At 35.3% G+C, this 15,883-nt stretch overlaps 1 protein-coding gene across 8 annotated transcripts in view; it reads right to left on the bottom strand.

Moving 5' to 3' along the window:
• The window catches only part of Cnot4 (CCR4-NOT transcription complex subunit 4), a 104,884-nt gene that overhangs the window by 17,213 nt on the left and 71,788 nt on the right, over positions 1 to 15,883 (bottom strand). For 6 of the 8 annotated variants that reach the window (XM_085683988.2, XM_085683990.2, XM_085683987.2 and 3 more), the window contains 2 exons: positions 14,010 to 14,259; positions 11,911 to 12,408 (listed from right to left, as the gene is read on the bottom strand). In XM_085683988.2, coding sequence (XP_085540114.1) covers positions 11,911 to 12,408; positions 14,010 to 14,259 — 748 coding nt within the window. Of the gene's footprint in view, positions 1 to 5,981; positions 7,167 to 11,910; positions 12,409 to 14,009; positions 14,260 to 15,883 lie in introns of those variants that run through there. The other 2 variants (XM_085683992.2, XM_085683991.2) reach the window with 1 other exon arrangement.

A 15,883-nucleotide genomic window follows, 5' to 3' on the forward strand; every position in this document is an offset into this window, starting at 1 on the left:
TTAAAGGGCAGTACTAGGCCTGTACCCTGTACATATTTAAATAGTTAATCCTACTTTACATGAACCTGACTCTATGAAAAAGAAAGGCATGGGTACTTTATTTTATAAATTATACGACGGGAATTTCGGGAGTAATGGTTTTGGATTTACCAGCACAATGAAGGATGTGAGGACTAAGAAGCAGGTGTGGCAACACTGTTCTAAAGTCGGTTTGGAGTTTCTGGGAAGCTTTAGGATAATCCAAACAGTGTGAAATGGCTACAAGTGAAATCAACAACTTTCTAGGAAGTGTGGGCAAGATGAAGCTAAGAAGAATGGACTGGCTTGTTAAGGTCAACATTCTATGCTCTTTTACAGAACCTCAGGGCACTTTGGCCAACTCACATAGATTAAACTGCTTAGGCTTACCTCAATTCTAGGTGGAGAGTAGGTCCCCACCCCCATGACTAGCAATGTAACATGGGTGTAATGGTTAGTTTTATCAACTTGAGAAAATTTAGAATTGCTCAGGTGATTTTTTTTAGAATTGCTCAGGAGTGATTTTTTTCAGAAGGTATGTCTAGATCAGTTTGACCAATGGACACATCTACAGGGGAATATTTAGATGACATTAACTGATGCAGGAAGACCCAGCCTAAAAGTGGGTAGCACCACTTCCTGAGTTTGTGTGCTGGGGTGTGTAAAACTGGAGAAAGATAGCTGGGCATAACATGCATGATTAATTCCTTCCTCTCTGCTTCCTGACGATGATGAAATATTGACAGCTGTCACAAGCACTGTAACTTCTCCAAATGATGGATGGGCTGTAACTTGGAACTGTGAGCAAAAATAAACCCTTTTTCCTAGGCTGTTTTTGTCAAGTTAGTTTAACTAGGTGGTAGTAACATTAATTCTCCTAAAAGCAAATCACAGACTAGTCAAGAGCAGTGGCTTCTTAATCAGCACGGCTTCACAAATGCAGTACTGTTTAACAGCTGACACCTCACCCTACACATATGGAAGCAAACCTAGTTAACTTAAAAAATACTCATGTGCCAGAAAACTAAGGCTGCTTCCAAATGAGACATCTGCCACTAATTAGATGAAGAAACACACACACACACACACCTTCATTCCTGCTCTATTATACTTCAATAACTTTTAGTAAGATTACCAACCTAAGTATACAAAATATAAGAACCAAAAGTATATTAGCCCCCAAATTTGTAGATTTTATTTGTACCTAAAATATAATCTCATTGGGGAAAATTAGCAAAATATTTTGTCCTTTATGGTGAGACTGATAAATTTTCTCTATTCCACTCCAATGAACAGAATAACATAATCCAATTGTGTGAACATTTTGCCTTCTTAAGAGGAAAGCCTATGCTGGGACTTCCTATTTTGCTTCTAGTTTAACAATGGTTCTTTAACAGACTCACTATATCCAGCATCCACCCACCCCAATTCTTTCTGACACCAACATTACAATCACGCCTTTGCACATACAGAGACTCCTCAAATCTGCCTGTCTCAACCTCGGCTTTTCTAGGCTCTCCTCACTACTCTCATGTTCTCCTACCATTCTTTCAAAGAAGTTTGCTGTTAGATAATTTCAAATTATAGGAAACCAGGCTTGAGATTCTGCAGGCAACACCAAGTTCTCTCCAGTTCAGATCAACTTCCTATTCTTCAAAAAGACAAGAAGAAAACAGGGTAGAGGCCATACAGGGGTAACAACAGCTAGCTGTCCTTCCAATCTTACAATCCACCATTCTTTCTCTGTTTTTCATCCATTACTTAGCACTGAGGTCATCACACTAACCATAATCTCACTATGTGTTATCCATTGAACACACCCTGTTCTTTGTCGTGAAATCCCTTTCCACATCACTCACACCACAGGTTGACAGGAAATGCTTTACTGGCCTCCTCTTGACTGCAAGATTATGTAGTCCTGACTGTTCTGAAACTGACTATGGAGATCAGACTGGCCTTCTCTAAAGAAAACCTCATCTCACAAATTTTCTTCCTCAGCTTGGGGCACACCTGTAAACCCAACACTCCAGAGGCTGAGATAAAGAGAGGATGGTAAATTTGAGGCCAGCCTGGGATACATCATATGATCCTGTCTTTTAGAAAATAGAGAGGGGGAGAGAAGTTGAAGATGTAGCCCTCAGTTGGGAAAGTGTGAAACCCTGGGTATGTTGACACGTGCCTGTAATCCCAGGACTCAGAAATCAGGAGATGGAGGCTGAAGGATCAGAAATACCAGGTTACACTCAGTGATATAGTGATGTTGAGGCCAGCTGGAATAATAACAGTAATTAATAATCTTATAGTCAAAAGGAGGCTGGTATAGTATTTTCTGTTAGACTATGTTGTGAGTGATGTGGAAGGTGATTCAATGATTTTTAGATTTCACACCAAAACACAGGGTAGTATTCAGTGAATGACAACAATAAAATCCTGTACTCTTGGTTTGGTTTTATTTAAAATCTAGCTCGTCATATGAAGAGACCCACACCCAAGCATTAGGTGGAGCTTGTGGAGCTCCAGGAAAGGTAAAGGAGGAAGGACTGTAGAAGCCAGAGCTGTCAAGGACACCAGGAGAATCAACTAAGCAGGACTCACAGAGACTGAAGTGGCAATCACAGAACCTGCGTGTTCTGTATACATGCTATGGTTATTTAGCTTTGAGTTCTTGTGAAACTTCTAACAGTGGGAGTGGGGTATCTCTGATGACTCTTTTTGCCTGCTCTTGGGACCCTTTTCCTCTCTTTTCCTCTTACTGAGTTCCTTGTCCAACCTTGATATGAGGGTATTTGCCTATTCTTACTGCATCTTGTTATGCCATGTCCAGATAATATTACTTGGAGGCCTACTCTTTTCTGAAGAGAAATGGAGGAACAGTGGATCTGGGGAAGGGTGGGGTTCAAGGACTGAAGGGTAGGGAGGTTACAGTTGTGATGTCATTTATGAGAGAATAATTAAAAAAAAATAGCTCCTATCTTGGACCATTTCATGCAATTTTGGTTTTAAAAGGTCACTAAAGACCTAGCCAAACATAGTCTAGTCCAATTTTCACTGGCCAACAATGGCATCCTGAAATTGGATTTGTCCTAACTTCAATGAAATACCTAACCAAATTAATCCTCTTCAAATGCTACATGTTGCTATGCCATGCCCAAATTCTACAGTACCCACCCCCACCATAATGAGTTAATTACACTTCTCTTCCTCCTTTCCCAGGGTTTAGCTTACTTGAACTTAAACCTCAGTCATGTCTACTTCCTGGTCCTTCTGGTCAGTGGATCAGTCCTTCTCCTTTACTGCACCAACTTTTCCTTTTCATTGAAATGTAAGTCCTCTTCAAAAGTAACAACATCCCACTTTTTATAAAACCTTCATCAGCTCAAAAACATGCTCATTTTCTAGCTCCTGTTATTTTACTTTGAAATTTGGCACAGTGTTTGGCTTACTCACTAAACACGTTCATGGGAATATCTGGAAACACTACAGCTATTCACCCAACCCAAGGAGGCACAGAGTGAGTGTTCATTCAAAAAGGGAGAGAGATGGCATTAACAGCAGATGTACTGGCTTATCACCAGATATGTGACTTTGTCTATTTCATAAAATATAGATTATTTCTTTTAATTTAAAAAAGGCAACTATATTTTCATCTTTTAAGAAAATTAAACAGAATTGAGAAAATTTCATGATCAAAAAAAATCTAAAATCTTACAAACCAACACAAGTAAAGTCCCCACACCCATGTTTACATAAATATAGCAGTGCTCAATTTTGTGGTATTTCAAATGTTTCTACAATTCTTTCCTTTCTCTAAGCTTTTTGCAGAATTTGTGTCTGGCTGTACCTCCCTATAAACTTGTGTCAGGGCAGAAGAAAATTCTGTCAGTTTTAAAGGTATGTGCAATACCATACAAGTAAACTATGTCAGTACAAGTATGCACAGACAAATTGCATTAAAGTTGCTTAATTCAAAGAAACATACAAATATCTTCAATTTACAGGATGCTGAAATATAAGTATATAAAACAGAACAATGAATATGTCTTATCTATTTTTTTAACCTCCTTCCAAATCAGTACACATTTTAGAACATAGGTATCAGTATTAAACACTCTGCCATTCTTAGAGCAAGTAATGGAATGAATCTAATAAACTAATAGAATGAGTCTGGAATGCTATGGCTGTTGTGACGAAGAGTATCAAAGGTCAAGCTGATAAAAATAATGTGAAGTAAATCTGCCATTAGATTGCTGTCGGTATGTCTTATTCAACCTTGTGTCCCTCAAGACCTAGCTTACAGAACAAAAATAATTAACGCTATGCTGAAACATGAGGGCGAACGTGCCAAAGTATCACCTGAAAAATACACGTTAAATGAAAAGGCAATCATCATTAATCAAAATTTTTCTATTGGAATCTCTGAGAAAATAAAAGAGCACTTCTCATCCCAGAGCTAAAAGACAACTGGGGCAGGACTCCATTTCCCTCAGGGGATGAAGGCATTTGAAGGCAGTCATTTCTTAGTATTTGAAACCATTTGGAGAGGGAGAATGTAATCAAACTCTTTATCAATCTAGTAACTATGGCTCTTCTTTAGAAAAACAACAAACATAAGTTCATGCACATAAACCCACCATTTCACATATACCTTCCAAGAGTTTGGGATTCCCAAGTTAAAAATCCCTGTGTTAAGAAAAAGACTAATCATTTTATAATGGTCAAAGAAGTGAAATTAATAGTATCCTCTAGTGTAAAATTCATCATACAAGAATGTATTGACAAACCCGAAACTCTTAGAACTCCTCATTCTTTCCACCATTTTGTTAAATTTGCTTACCATATTAAAATAGTACTTTCATGTACCACATAATTTCTTCCATGTTTTAGTATAAATCATAATGTTTAAAGACTTTTAAAATACATATTAAACAAAAATGTGAGGCTTTATACGGTCTAGAAATCATAAAAAAGAACATAAAACAACTTAAAAGTAAGTTTTTAACATAAGCTATAATGCTGAATTTTAATTGCCCAGGAAACATTTCCTGATCTGACAGCTATGTCGCAGGAAAAAGGGGAGAGAATACAGGCAGGGAGGAGACAGCCTTGGACACTTATCAGGGACTATGGGCAAGTCTGGGAAAACTTTGGACAAATTTTCTTTACAAATTTAGAATGAAAAAGAACAGAGAAAGATAAGGAAAGCAGCTTTGCTCAGCAGCACCCCTCACAACACAAGGAAGTGAGTGAAGAGGAGCTAGTCACCCTCTATGGCCTTGTAAGGAAACAGAGCCAACAAAAGGCTCACTTGAAAGTTGGAGAAAGCTAAGATCTAGTAAGCACCATTACCAGGAACCAGATTTCCAACCCCACAGCAGACTTAGCAAAGTCATAACTGATCAAGGTATGTTTAAAGGCTGATGTTTAATAAGCATACAGTAATATACTGGTATTTTCTAAGACAGTAGCTTTCTTATAATGTTGCTACAAATTTACTTTTAAATGCAAGCTAGAGATTAATATTTATGCTGAACTCTAAAAACACAAATTAAATGAGTAGAGAATAGGTCAATTCTATGAACTCAACCAATTTAAAAAAAAACTAAAAATAAATTTTCACTTTACTCCACTATACCTCAGGATGAAGTCATTTATTGTTATTTGTAACAGGAAGTCACCATATTTTATATTGAAAAGTAATCCCAAAACTGCCAATGCTATATAACATTAGCAACATCTTCAAATAAGATGTTTTATTATTAATATTATGTTAAATTTTTATATTTAACATAATAGTTTGATTTATTTTTGGCATTCACAATACTTTTTCATATTGTTTTCTTTTTAAAAAACAAATTAAGGCATATTTTTTAAACTTTTCTTTTAACTCTCAAGAGGTCTGGTTTTCTTTTTCTCCCCAGAGGCATTTATGGTGATATTTTTAAAATTAGCTTTTGTCCACTGCGTAGAACTAAATTCAGTTTATTTTTTATTATCATATTTGAGACTATTTCAAGAAGCTTTGCATTATCAAAACATCACTTTACATTATGCCTTTATAAAGTACTCCATTGTTCTTTGATTATCCAAGGTCATCGATTACAACTTATATGGTCTCATTTTATAGGACACCCAACTTCTCTCTTCTATTGTAAGCTTTATTCTGGCCAAGTACTTTCATCACATGTCAGTTATTTAACAAAGAAATTTCCAAACAGACCTAGAACTACTGTTTGCTCAATAAAAATGTTACACTGCTATGGCTACTACTTACATACAATGTTTACCCCATGTTCAAGTTTCTAATAAGTCAACTACAAGTTGAAATTCTGTTTTTGAGGCATTTCCTGGTATACTAGGCAGTGCATGAGAAAAGAGATTATATTGCATTTAGGCCATAATAATTACCTTTTAACCATCTATGCAGAATTAACAACCATCCAAAAAGAAAAGTGCAAATGTGCAAATGAAGAAGAACAAAACAGTTTGTATACATGTAATGCATAATATATGATATAAATCTAGGCAACTAAAAACAATGGCTGACAACATCTTTCTGAGCATTAAATGACACCACCGGTTTTGCTTTATATGTATTCTTTCTTTTCAAGGACTCAAAGAATGCAATAAACATTATCTTAATGTTCCAAAAATTTCAGGAGTAGATTAGAATATTACCATTTTTTTCACAAACCAAAAAACATAGAACTACCATTACTTTTGTATTATTTCCAATAATAGAATAAGAACAGGTCTAGCTAATCTCCTCTGGGATCTTAATTAGTACTGTAAGTTTATTTGTATGAGTTAAAAAATCGTATCACTCATGAGAAACAATGTCAAAATTATTATGCTATTAAATTATGTTAAAGGCCTAATGAAGAAATACTTTAGCAACTATGAGGTACACGCTAGTTGTAGGCATGAGGAACGTTTATATTGGCTCTTTTGGGTGTATACATTAAATGCAAAATCAGAAAGAAATCATGCAAAAATCCAGTTGCCCATGCAAGCACCCCAGAGTCTAATCCTCTCCTTTCAGTTCTGTTGTCAGGCCACAGTAGTGTGGAGACTTGTAGGCTGCTGTCCTTGTTGTAATGAATGGGAAGAGGCTGACAGTGGCATGGTCGAAACCTTCACCTCTTCTTCCCCTGTGGAAAAGTCAGTCATGGTCTAGTTACGGGTGACTAGATTTGTTAACAGTCCCTTTAAAAATGATTTCAATATTTGGAATATTGATACATATATAAAATACATGCTTACTGGTTGGAATCTGGGTGTGAAACAAGACATGAATTTTTAAATATTAACTTAAGTACCTAAAACGTAAACTAAACACACCCTTATTTTAAGGTAAAATTAAATGTAATAAATCTGGATTACAAATGTACCACAAAAAATAAATAAAAAGAAAGAAAAGATTAAAGACCAGGAAAGCCATTCTTTTCCAAGCCAATTGGACCCTTATATAGATATTCCTTATCAGTAAGTACTTGTTTGAAAAAAAAAATTAAGCCTTGACTTACAGGAGAAAAAACTGATTTTAAAAGAAGAAAATTATAAATTCATGTTTCAAAGGCGTAAGTCGTATATTAGGGAAAAAGAAATAATAGATATAAACATTAATTGATAAAATTAACATATAGCACCTGAAATTTACTATGTAGTTTTCAAGTAATTAGAAGATAGTAAAACATTAATAGTACAATGATCCAATTGACTGAAAAGTAAGATGACTACATCTAGTCAGAAAACTATACATGAATGAGACCAGTTCTCCTAAATGTAATTGGTAATTACTTCACTACAAGTAACTTACTTTACACATGACACAAAACTCAATAGTCACTGTGAAAACAGTTACTATAAAAAGAAAATTTAAAGAAAAATGCTTTCTGGTAAGTAGAATTTGAATTAAGAAAAACATGAAAAATCCAAAGCCTAAATAATTTCAAAATTTTTTGAGTAATATCGTGAAACAACAGACTTACACTTACAGACTTACACTTACTAATGTTTACTTTTCCAAATAAGTTTCAGTATTATGTAATAAAACATTTTAGCACAGAATTCTTTGAAAATAAATAAATAAATTCTTTGAAAAATAAATCTGCAAAATTACATTTGGAAAGACAGCTTAACTGACAAACTACAGAAAGAGTCTTTCAGTCCATAAAACAGGTTATTTCAATTAGCCAACTCTTACATCTCAAGAGCATGACAGGAAGCTGTGCCAAAGCAAATTTAAAATCCATCTCTTGGTGAGAACATCAGCACTAATAAGGACCTAAGCAAGAGACTGAGTCTCAAGTTAGTAAGTGCCATTCTACTTTCTTTGTATTTGTTTTATGTGGATCATACTCCTGACATGGGCCAATTTGTCTCATGAGGAAATATCACAGATTTAAAAAAATAAAAAGGATTTGCGAGTATGTGAGAGCAGAAGTCAATTACGGGAGAAAGCCAAGTTGCAGCACATGCCAGTGGTCTTCAATTGTGCAGGAGAGCATCAGTGTTGCACCACAGAACCACTTCCATTACTGATTTTGAGATCGGGGCTGTGACCCTAGCTTGATACTAACTGAACATGCAACCTTAACTTATTTAAGTTTTCTGGAATACAGTCTTGACAATCATAAAACGAAGGAACTGGACAAAGAGAGTCACTTTTTAGAACAAATATACACAGTTTTAATAATAAAAAATATCTAAATGAATCCTTTCTCTTTATTTACTAATCAAAACTGCTCAACAGAAAAATTTCAATTATCTTCTGGACTTAGTAAACCAGATTCACATGCCCAGAAAACACTGCTAAAAACATTTAAGTACTGAAAGAAATAGCCAATTTAAAGCACAAAAATATTTTCAGTGAAACAAAGGAATGGAAACTGAATTTCTGTCACACCTCTGGCAACTGTACTGCCCATGATAGGTTTCAGATATACCAGTGTTTTTATAATTAACTGAAACAAACAAAAATAAAAATTTAAATACAAACATATAGTAAACAGATAAGGCTTCTGCATGGCATGGTGGCTGTCAACTCTGATTTGTTCCTACAGGTCAGGACCCTATTTTTCTCCTCATAGTTGAAGAACAAGTATGTGTGTGTACCTTTCCTTCCTACAATTGAATTAGTTTGAAGACTACTTTAGGAGGCCCCACAAACAGTGTGTAGTCTCCACTAGTGAAGCACTAACAAACAGCTCGGCTGAAAAGGCCACCATGATAAAGACTAGAGGATGCAAAGTTGAATTCCTGGCAATCATCCAATTCAAACACTTCTGGGAAGTGAGAAACAGGTAATTCCTAGGTAAGCTTTCAAATTAGATGCATTTCGGATGTTTTCTTTTGTCATTTATCATGTCACTGAAAGTCATAAATCATCAGCTGAAAATTCTGTAACTATTCTAAGACATCCTGAGACATCTGCCAAATATTGACTAGCTCTAACAGGATTCTGGTATGACTCTTAACAATTTTAATTAATTTTTTTTGTAAATTAAAACTGTTTCTCTAATCTTCAGTACTTTAAAATAATCTAATAACAAGTTTAGTTATGTCACCATTTAAAAACCAAACAAGAGTGCATAGCCAAGTATTGAAAATCTGGAATAACTCTCCCTACCCCACAGTGAATACAATAATGAGTCAAAATTAAAGTTGGTGACTTCATTTTTAGCATCTCTGAAAAAAGTTTTCAATGTTCTGTGGTTGAGTTTAGGCAAAGGGAGGGGGAAAAAACCAAATGATAGGATTATAATTAAATGCTATTTAAAAATTTAAAAATAAAGTTATGTAATTTAGGTGAAGATTCAAAAAAAACTAAAACAAAAAGGCCTACACTTAACAAATTAGAGATATCTCATTGCTGATATTCCAAAATATCTACTTGTTTGAAACATTTGGAAGTGTTCCTGGGTCCTACTGAACAATAACAACTCAGAAGTAGGAAGAACAGACAGCCTAGAAAAAATGACATGTAGTAAGTCAAACAAGGGTACCAAGTCTGTACAGCTAAAACCAAAGTCCAATATCATGTATACTGTTTCTCTTCCAGAGTTCCTCATCTTGTCTACCTGATCCCTACAATTTAAAAAACATCTCTTGTTACATAGGACAGTTCTGCTTACTCTAGTGGCACACAGTATCTGTCTCTATGACTTTATTTAGGAGGTTTCCATCAACGTAAAAGACCTTTCTCTTTTGCTGCTTACCCAAATTCAAGATACCATATTACAGATTAATTTCTCTTCTTCAAAAAATTCTCCAACAATGATGAGCTACACTGTTTCTCAGATTTCAGGACCACACTTACATGTTAGTCACTTTCCCACTTTTAACTCAAGTACATTATCAACTACCTGAAATAGCACCCGTTTTCTCTACTTTTGTATTCCCCACATAACCTAGTTGCACTGTTGGGCAAAAAGGGCAAAAAGGACCTGAAATTGTTAATCACAATTGGCTCGATATTTTTAAATGTTTGGTATACTTAAGAGGACCTTAACTTTTAACGTTAAGATCAGCTAAAAGGCACATTACTAGAAATGAAAATGTCTTCTCTCTAAATTATTGAAACAAAGTAAACCTGAACAAAATTACATTCTAGTATGCTATGTTGAATGGAAGAACAGGAAAAGGCATGTAGAAATTAAGACTTAGTGGATATCACAAGGAAAGGACTGAAAAATGCTACTCTGGATTCCCTACAATCTAGTATAATTCAATGACCAAATACCATGAACCCCATCAAATGAACAAATCACTACAGCAGGTATTCTCCAATATGTGTAAATTAAGTTCACTACTTCAACTGTTAAGCCTTACTATATCCATAACAACAAAGACCTAGCTACTTGTTTAAAACATGAAATGCTGTTGGCTCTAAGGAAGTGACTATTGATGGTTCTAAGTGCACCTGTCAACTTGCTGGAAACAAGAGCATGAGAGCCTTACTGGGGAAAGTATACTACTGTAATGACATTATGCCATGACAGACCTTAAAGGTCATGGCAAGAGATGAAAACAATTGTATAAGTACACAACAGGGTGAGAAGTATTCTGTACTACTTGAAAAGAACCAGAATGAAACAAACTTTATCACATCATCTCTAAGGCCCAATGAAAACAGTTACTCAGAATGATTCCTTTCCAAGATACTTCATTTAAAACTATTATATAGGATCTTAAAGCCCCCAAATTCTGAAACCTTCAAGGGTAGCAATATAAAACCAGAAGTCCCCTGGCATCAAACTTCTATTACCTTATTCATCCAAATTTATTGTTCTCAGAAATAAAAACATAGTCAACTAATAAAATCTCTCCTAAACAATTTTCCACAAAAGTACGTCTGTGACATAATATGGTTATAAAGCATTGATAACTGAAGTTCTCAAATATTGTTAAATGCACATATGGCACAGTGATGTGTGCATGTATGTATCAGTCAAAACAAGCAATTGATATAGCAGTTAGAGTGGCTTTATCCCTCATGCTCTCATTAATTTTGATTAAAAAAAAATTTAACCACTTTACTTTTAGAATATAACACAAGATATTTTTACTATGGTGTTGGCCTTTATAACACCATAATTTCAGAGCCCAATTTTTCTTTTTCATTTTTGTGTTTACATATCATCTGAAGGTCTGGAAATTATCCTATTAAATACATGCTTCCAAACAATAAGTAGGTATAATACTCCACCATCCTTATAAAGCTCCATATTACAAGGCATTCACTCAATCCAAAAAAAAAAAGTTAAAGATGTAAGTTTTTTCATAGAAATTTCTAACACTATTGTGTACTCTTGTTACCCAGCAACCCTAACAACCCAGCAACCTGAAGACATGAATAATACACATATTCTCAGAGGCTTCAAAAGAACCTACCTGCTATGGGGATCCCTCCCAGACCTGTGTTGTGCTGTGGCGGGAGATTCAAGTCCAAGAAATTACTATTTGAGGTGGGGTTTGCTGTGTGGTTCAAGTGCATGATGCTATTGCGTGGAAAGGCCATCCAAGGATAGCGGGCTGCCTGGCCTGGAAAACCAAACGAATTATAAACTGCTCGGTGCTGCTGAAATTGAGGGAACCTCTGTGGCAAGACTGAAAAGGTACTATTAAGAGAGTTGGCGTTTGTAGGTGCAGCAGAATGCAGGAATCCAGAGCCTGGACCTTTGGCGGTTGTAGTGTGTGAGGAGGAGTTCTGAAGAGATGTGGGAGACAGGGAAGGTTGATCTTGGACAGACAGTTCCTTCTCAATTAGGTCTGCTAAGGCTTTTCGAGTGACATCAAAGGGATCAAACCCCAAGTCATCTTCTGGCTGTTTAGAAGAACCAAAGCCAAACGCTGCTTGCCAGTCTGTAGATGATGATACTGGGATTGTTTCTGTTGAGAATAAAAATAGTGATGAATATAAAAAGTCTGTTTTCACAGTGCACATTAAACATCCTACATTACAGTCTACCAATATAAGTTAAACACACTAAACTACAATAGAAACCAATCATATGCAAGATCACTAATTTCAGAGGACCTCACAAATTTACAGCAGTGATTCACTGTTAAATTATGAAGTTAAAAAGCTGAATGATAGACTGATAGTGCTGATCAGAAGAAAAACGCCTTGCTACACAGATTACATCCATTCATAGTTAAAACCAGCCAATATGTTATTAAAGGTACTATAGTCTAAAAGCTCCTAACTAGTAAGACTTATATTATATACTAAGATAAATTAAAAACCTAATTATATATTTTTAATTTTCTACATCACAGGTGCTATTGTGGTTATGAATTTTTGCCATCTTTCAGTCTAATAAAAAATTTAAATGAGTAAAAAGAAAAATGGTGTGCTCTCTGCTTTCTAATCCCAAACGCTCTGCTTAGCCATTCACCACACACTAAGACTGGCTGATTCTTCAGTCTAGTTTCATCTGAATGTGATGTAGTAAAAGACATCAAAGTATCTGCAGGTGAACATAATTTCAAAAGGATAAAAGCATAACTCTCATACAAATATAAACCATGTCAAAAAATTTAAAAATAAAGTAGCAGAAAGGGGACAAAATTTAGTTTTTAATACTAAATAAATTACTTGTCAATTAGACAATTAGGAGAAGATTCTAAATTGTATTACATAAGCATAAATCTGACTTAAAAAGTTGAGTCCCAAATTACTACCAAAGCAATATTTTTTTTAGTTTCTATTCCGCCCCCGCGTCCCTTTGGATTTTTGAGACAGGGTTTCTCCGTGTAGTCCTGGCTGTCCCGGAACTCAAGAGATCCAGCCTGCCTCTCTGCAGGGATTAAAAGTGTGTGCCACCATGCTCAGCCACACAGTGAATTTTTAATTTGAGAAAATAACATAACAAATGACTTCTAGATAAATCTGTTCTACAACACTGTAATTTCTAGGCAATATAATATCTAATACTATGTTATGTAGAAGCTCCTTTATTTGCTAATTACTTTAGACTAGACATTTAGCATATGTCCCTTGCTTGATGTTTTTCATGCTGGTTGTAGTTTTAATTTTTATGCATGTTTTTTGCTACATCTTTTCCCTGGACAATATTTGATATTTGTTCTTATTGTATATAGTTTTGTATTGGGCTTAGAACCCTTTATTTAGATAAAAGGGGAAGGTATTATGGGAATTTCACCAGTCAATAGCCTTTTTGATACTGGCCCATTTGGGCGTGGTCTGAGGAACTATAAGAGCAAATGAAAAAGCATGTGTGGCCCCAGAGTCCACAGAGGACCATGGGTCTCTACCCTTACGGTGAGTTTTCCCAAATAAATAAACCTTTGTTATATTTCTCTTCAGGCTATTGCGGACCTCTTTAATATGCCTACACCATGTAGTTTAAATAATTTACATTTTTTTTTAAAAAAGAAAGTTGATAGAAAACAAGATAGAAGTATATCAACCAAAATGTATCCCAACGATCTGTCAATTTCTATGAATTTGATTACTAATTACACACCTGACGTGAAGAGGCTCTGTGGTTCTGGAGCTGTAGGCCAATCACTGGGTGTCTGTGGAGAGCTGGGAAAAGGAGGAAGCCCACTTGGTATAGGGTTGGGGTGACGAAAATTGTCTGAGAATAATGACTGTGACTCTGTTACTGCCCCTTCAAAAGGAGATCGTGCACTGTGATTAGATGAACTGATGGGGATGACAGGATTGGATTTTGATAAACCAGGTGGTGGTGAAGGCGTATCACTGTTAGATATCTAAAAGAAAGAGGAAGAAGTCAAGGTAAGTTTGTATCTTAATAAACCACAATTTAAAACACTTGCAATAAATGGTTTCTAACAGTGGTCTCTAAGCCAGAACACCTGACTTTTAATCAAAGTGTGGAATTTGAGAAAAGCAAGCAATTCATTAATTTATACATGTACTTAAAAAAGAATTCCTGAAAAGACTAAGTCAGTCTCATCTTCTTTTACACTTTTTCTTCTTGTACTTTCTTTCCAACTCCCCAAAACTCCTTCCAAGTAAGTGATGTCTAGGATTTCATTATATAGCTCAATAGCAACTGCTCGAGAGTAAAGACCTTTAAGAGTAACGACAAATGATCAGGAATGCTCAAACTGGTGGTTAGAGAACAACTGGCTCCAACAACAACATGCAAAATCATCCTTTTGCAAATTAGATGACTTTAAGTATTTTAGGTTTTTAAAAAGATTTTATTTATTATTTATACAGTGTCTGGCTGCATGTATGGCCTTCATGCCAGAAGAGGGCACCAGATCCCTTCATAGATGGCTGTGAGCCACCATGTGGTTGCTGAGAACTGAACTTACGACCTCTGGAAGAACAACCATTGTTCTTAACCTCTGAGCCATCTCTCAAGCCCCTTATTAGTTTTTAGTCAAAATAAAGGAAGATCTAACCAAGCTTTTCTCAAAAAATCAATTATTAAAAAAATAATTCTGGAGTTAGGAGTATAGCCATGGATAGGACCCTGTATTCAAACCTCAGCATCAAAAGCAAAATTCAAAAATAACAACAACCAACTAATCAAACAAACAAAAAGGAAAAAAGAAAACCCCATGTTTATTCCAAGATGCAATCCTAATTGTCTCTGAGGTATTTAATTCCATGGTCTGAGGGACAGTGACATACCTCTCATCTTCTACCTGTGCACTATTTATACAGACTGTCTTGGGAAAATGAAAAAAAAAAGATAACTGAGATTATTCGAGTTTTTTTTTAATATTACCAATGTTCATACATGAAAAAGTATTCTGAGATGACTCCAATATATGCTGTTTGATCAACTCAATACTAATAGAAAGTCAACAGGGGAAAAAAGACTTTTACATACTTCTTAGAGTTGGGAATATATCACTGTACCCTTACCTAGTACAGGTAAGGTCTTAGGTTCAACTGCCAGCACCATACCAAAACAAACAAAAAAATTCCTGTCGTAGACAAACATTTCAGTTCAAATTTATAAGTTTATTTGTGGGGGTTTCTGTGTGTATGAAGAAGGTGTTGTGTTTTTTCTTTTGGTTTGTTTGTATGTATTTATATGATTATATGTGCATGTGTGTAAATTCATACAAAAGTCAGAAATCTGTACTGGGTATCTTCCTATATGTGTTCTACTTTAGCTTTTGAGACAAGGTCTCTTATTGAACTTGAAGATTATCTAGGCAGTTGTGCTGAATCCTCCAGTCCTTGTCCTTCCAATGCTGGGTTTACAGACATATACTACAGTGCTCAGTTTTTAATGTGAGTACCTAGTAACTGTTGAAAGTATTTTCTAAAACAGAATTTTCTAAATCTAGTATCAAAACAAGAGGTGAACAAAATATGATGATGAGAACAAAATCTTATGATTCTTAGATA

This window comes from Myodes glareolus, chromosome 25 (assembly GCF_982192425.1).
Source record: "Myodes glareolus chromosome 25, mMyoGla1.1, whole genome shotgun sequence".
Taxonomy (NCBI): Eukaryota; Metazoa; Chordata; class Mammalia; order Rodentia; family Cricetidae; genus Myodes; species Myodes glareolus.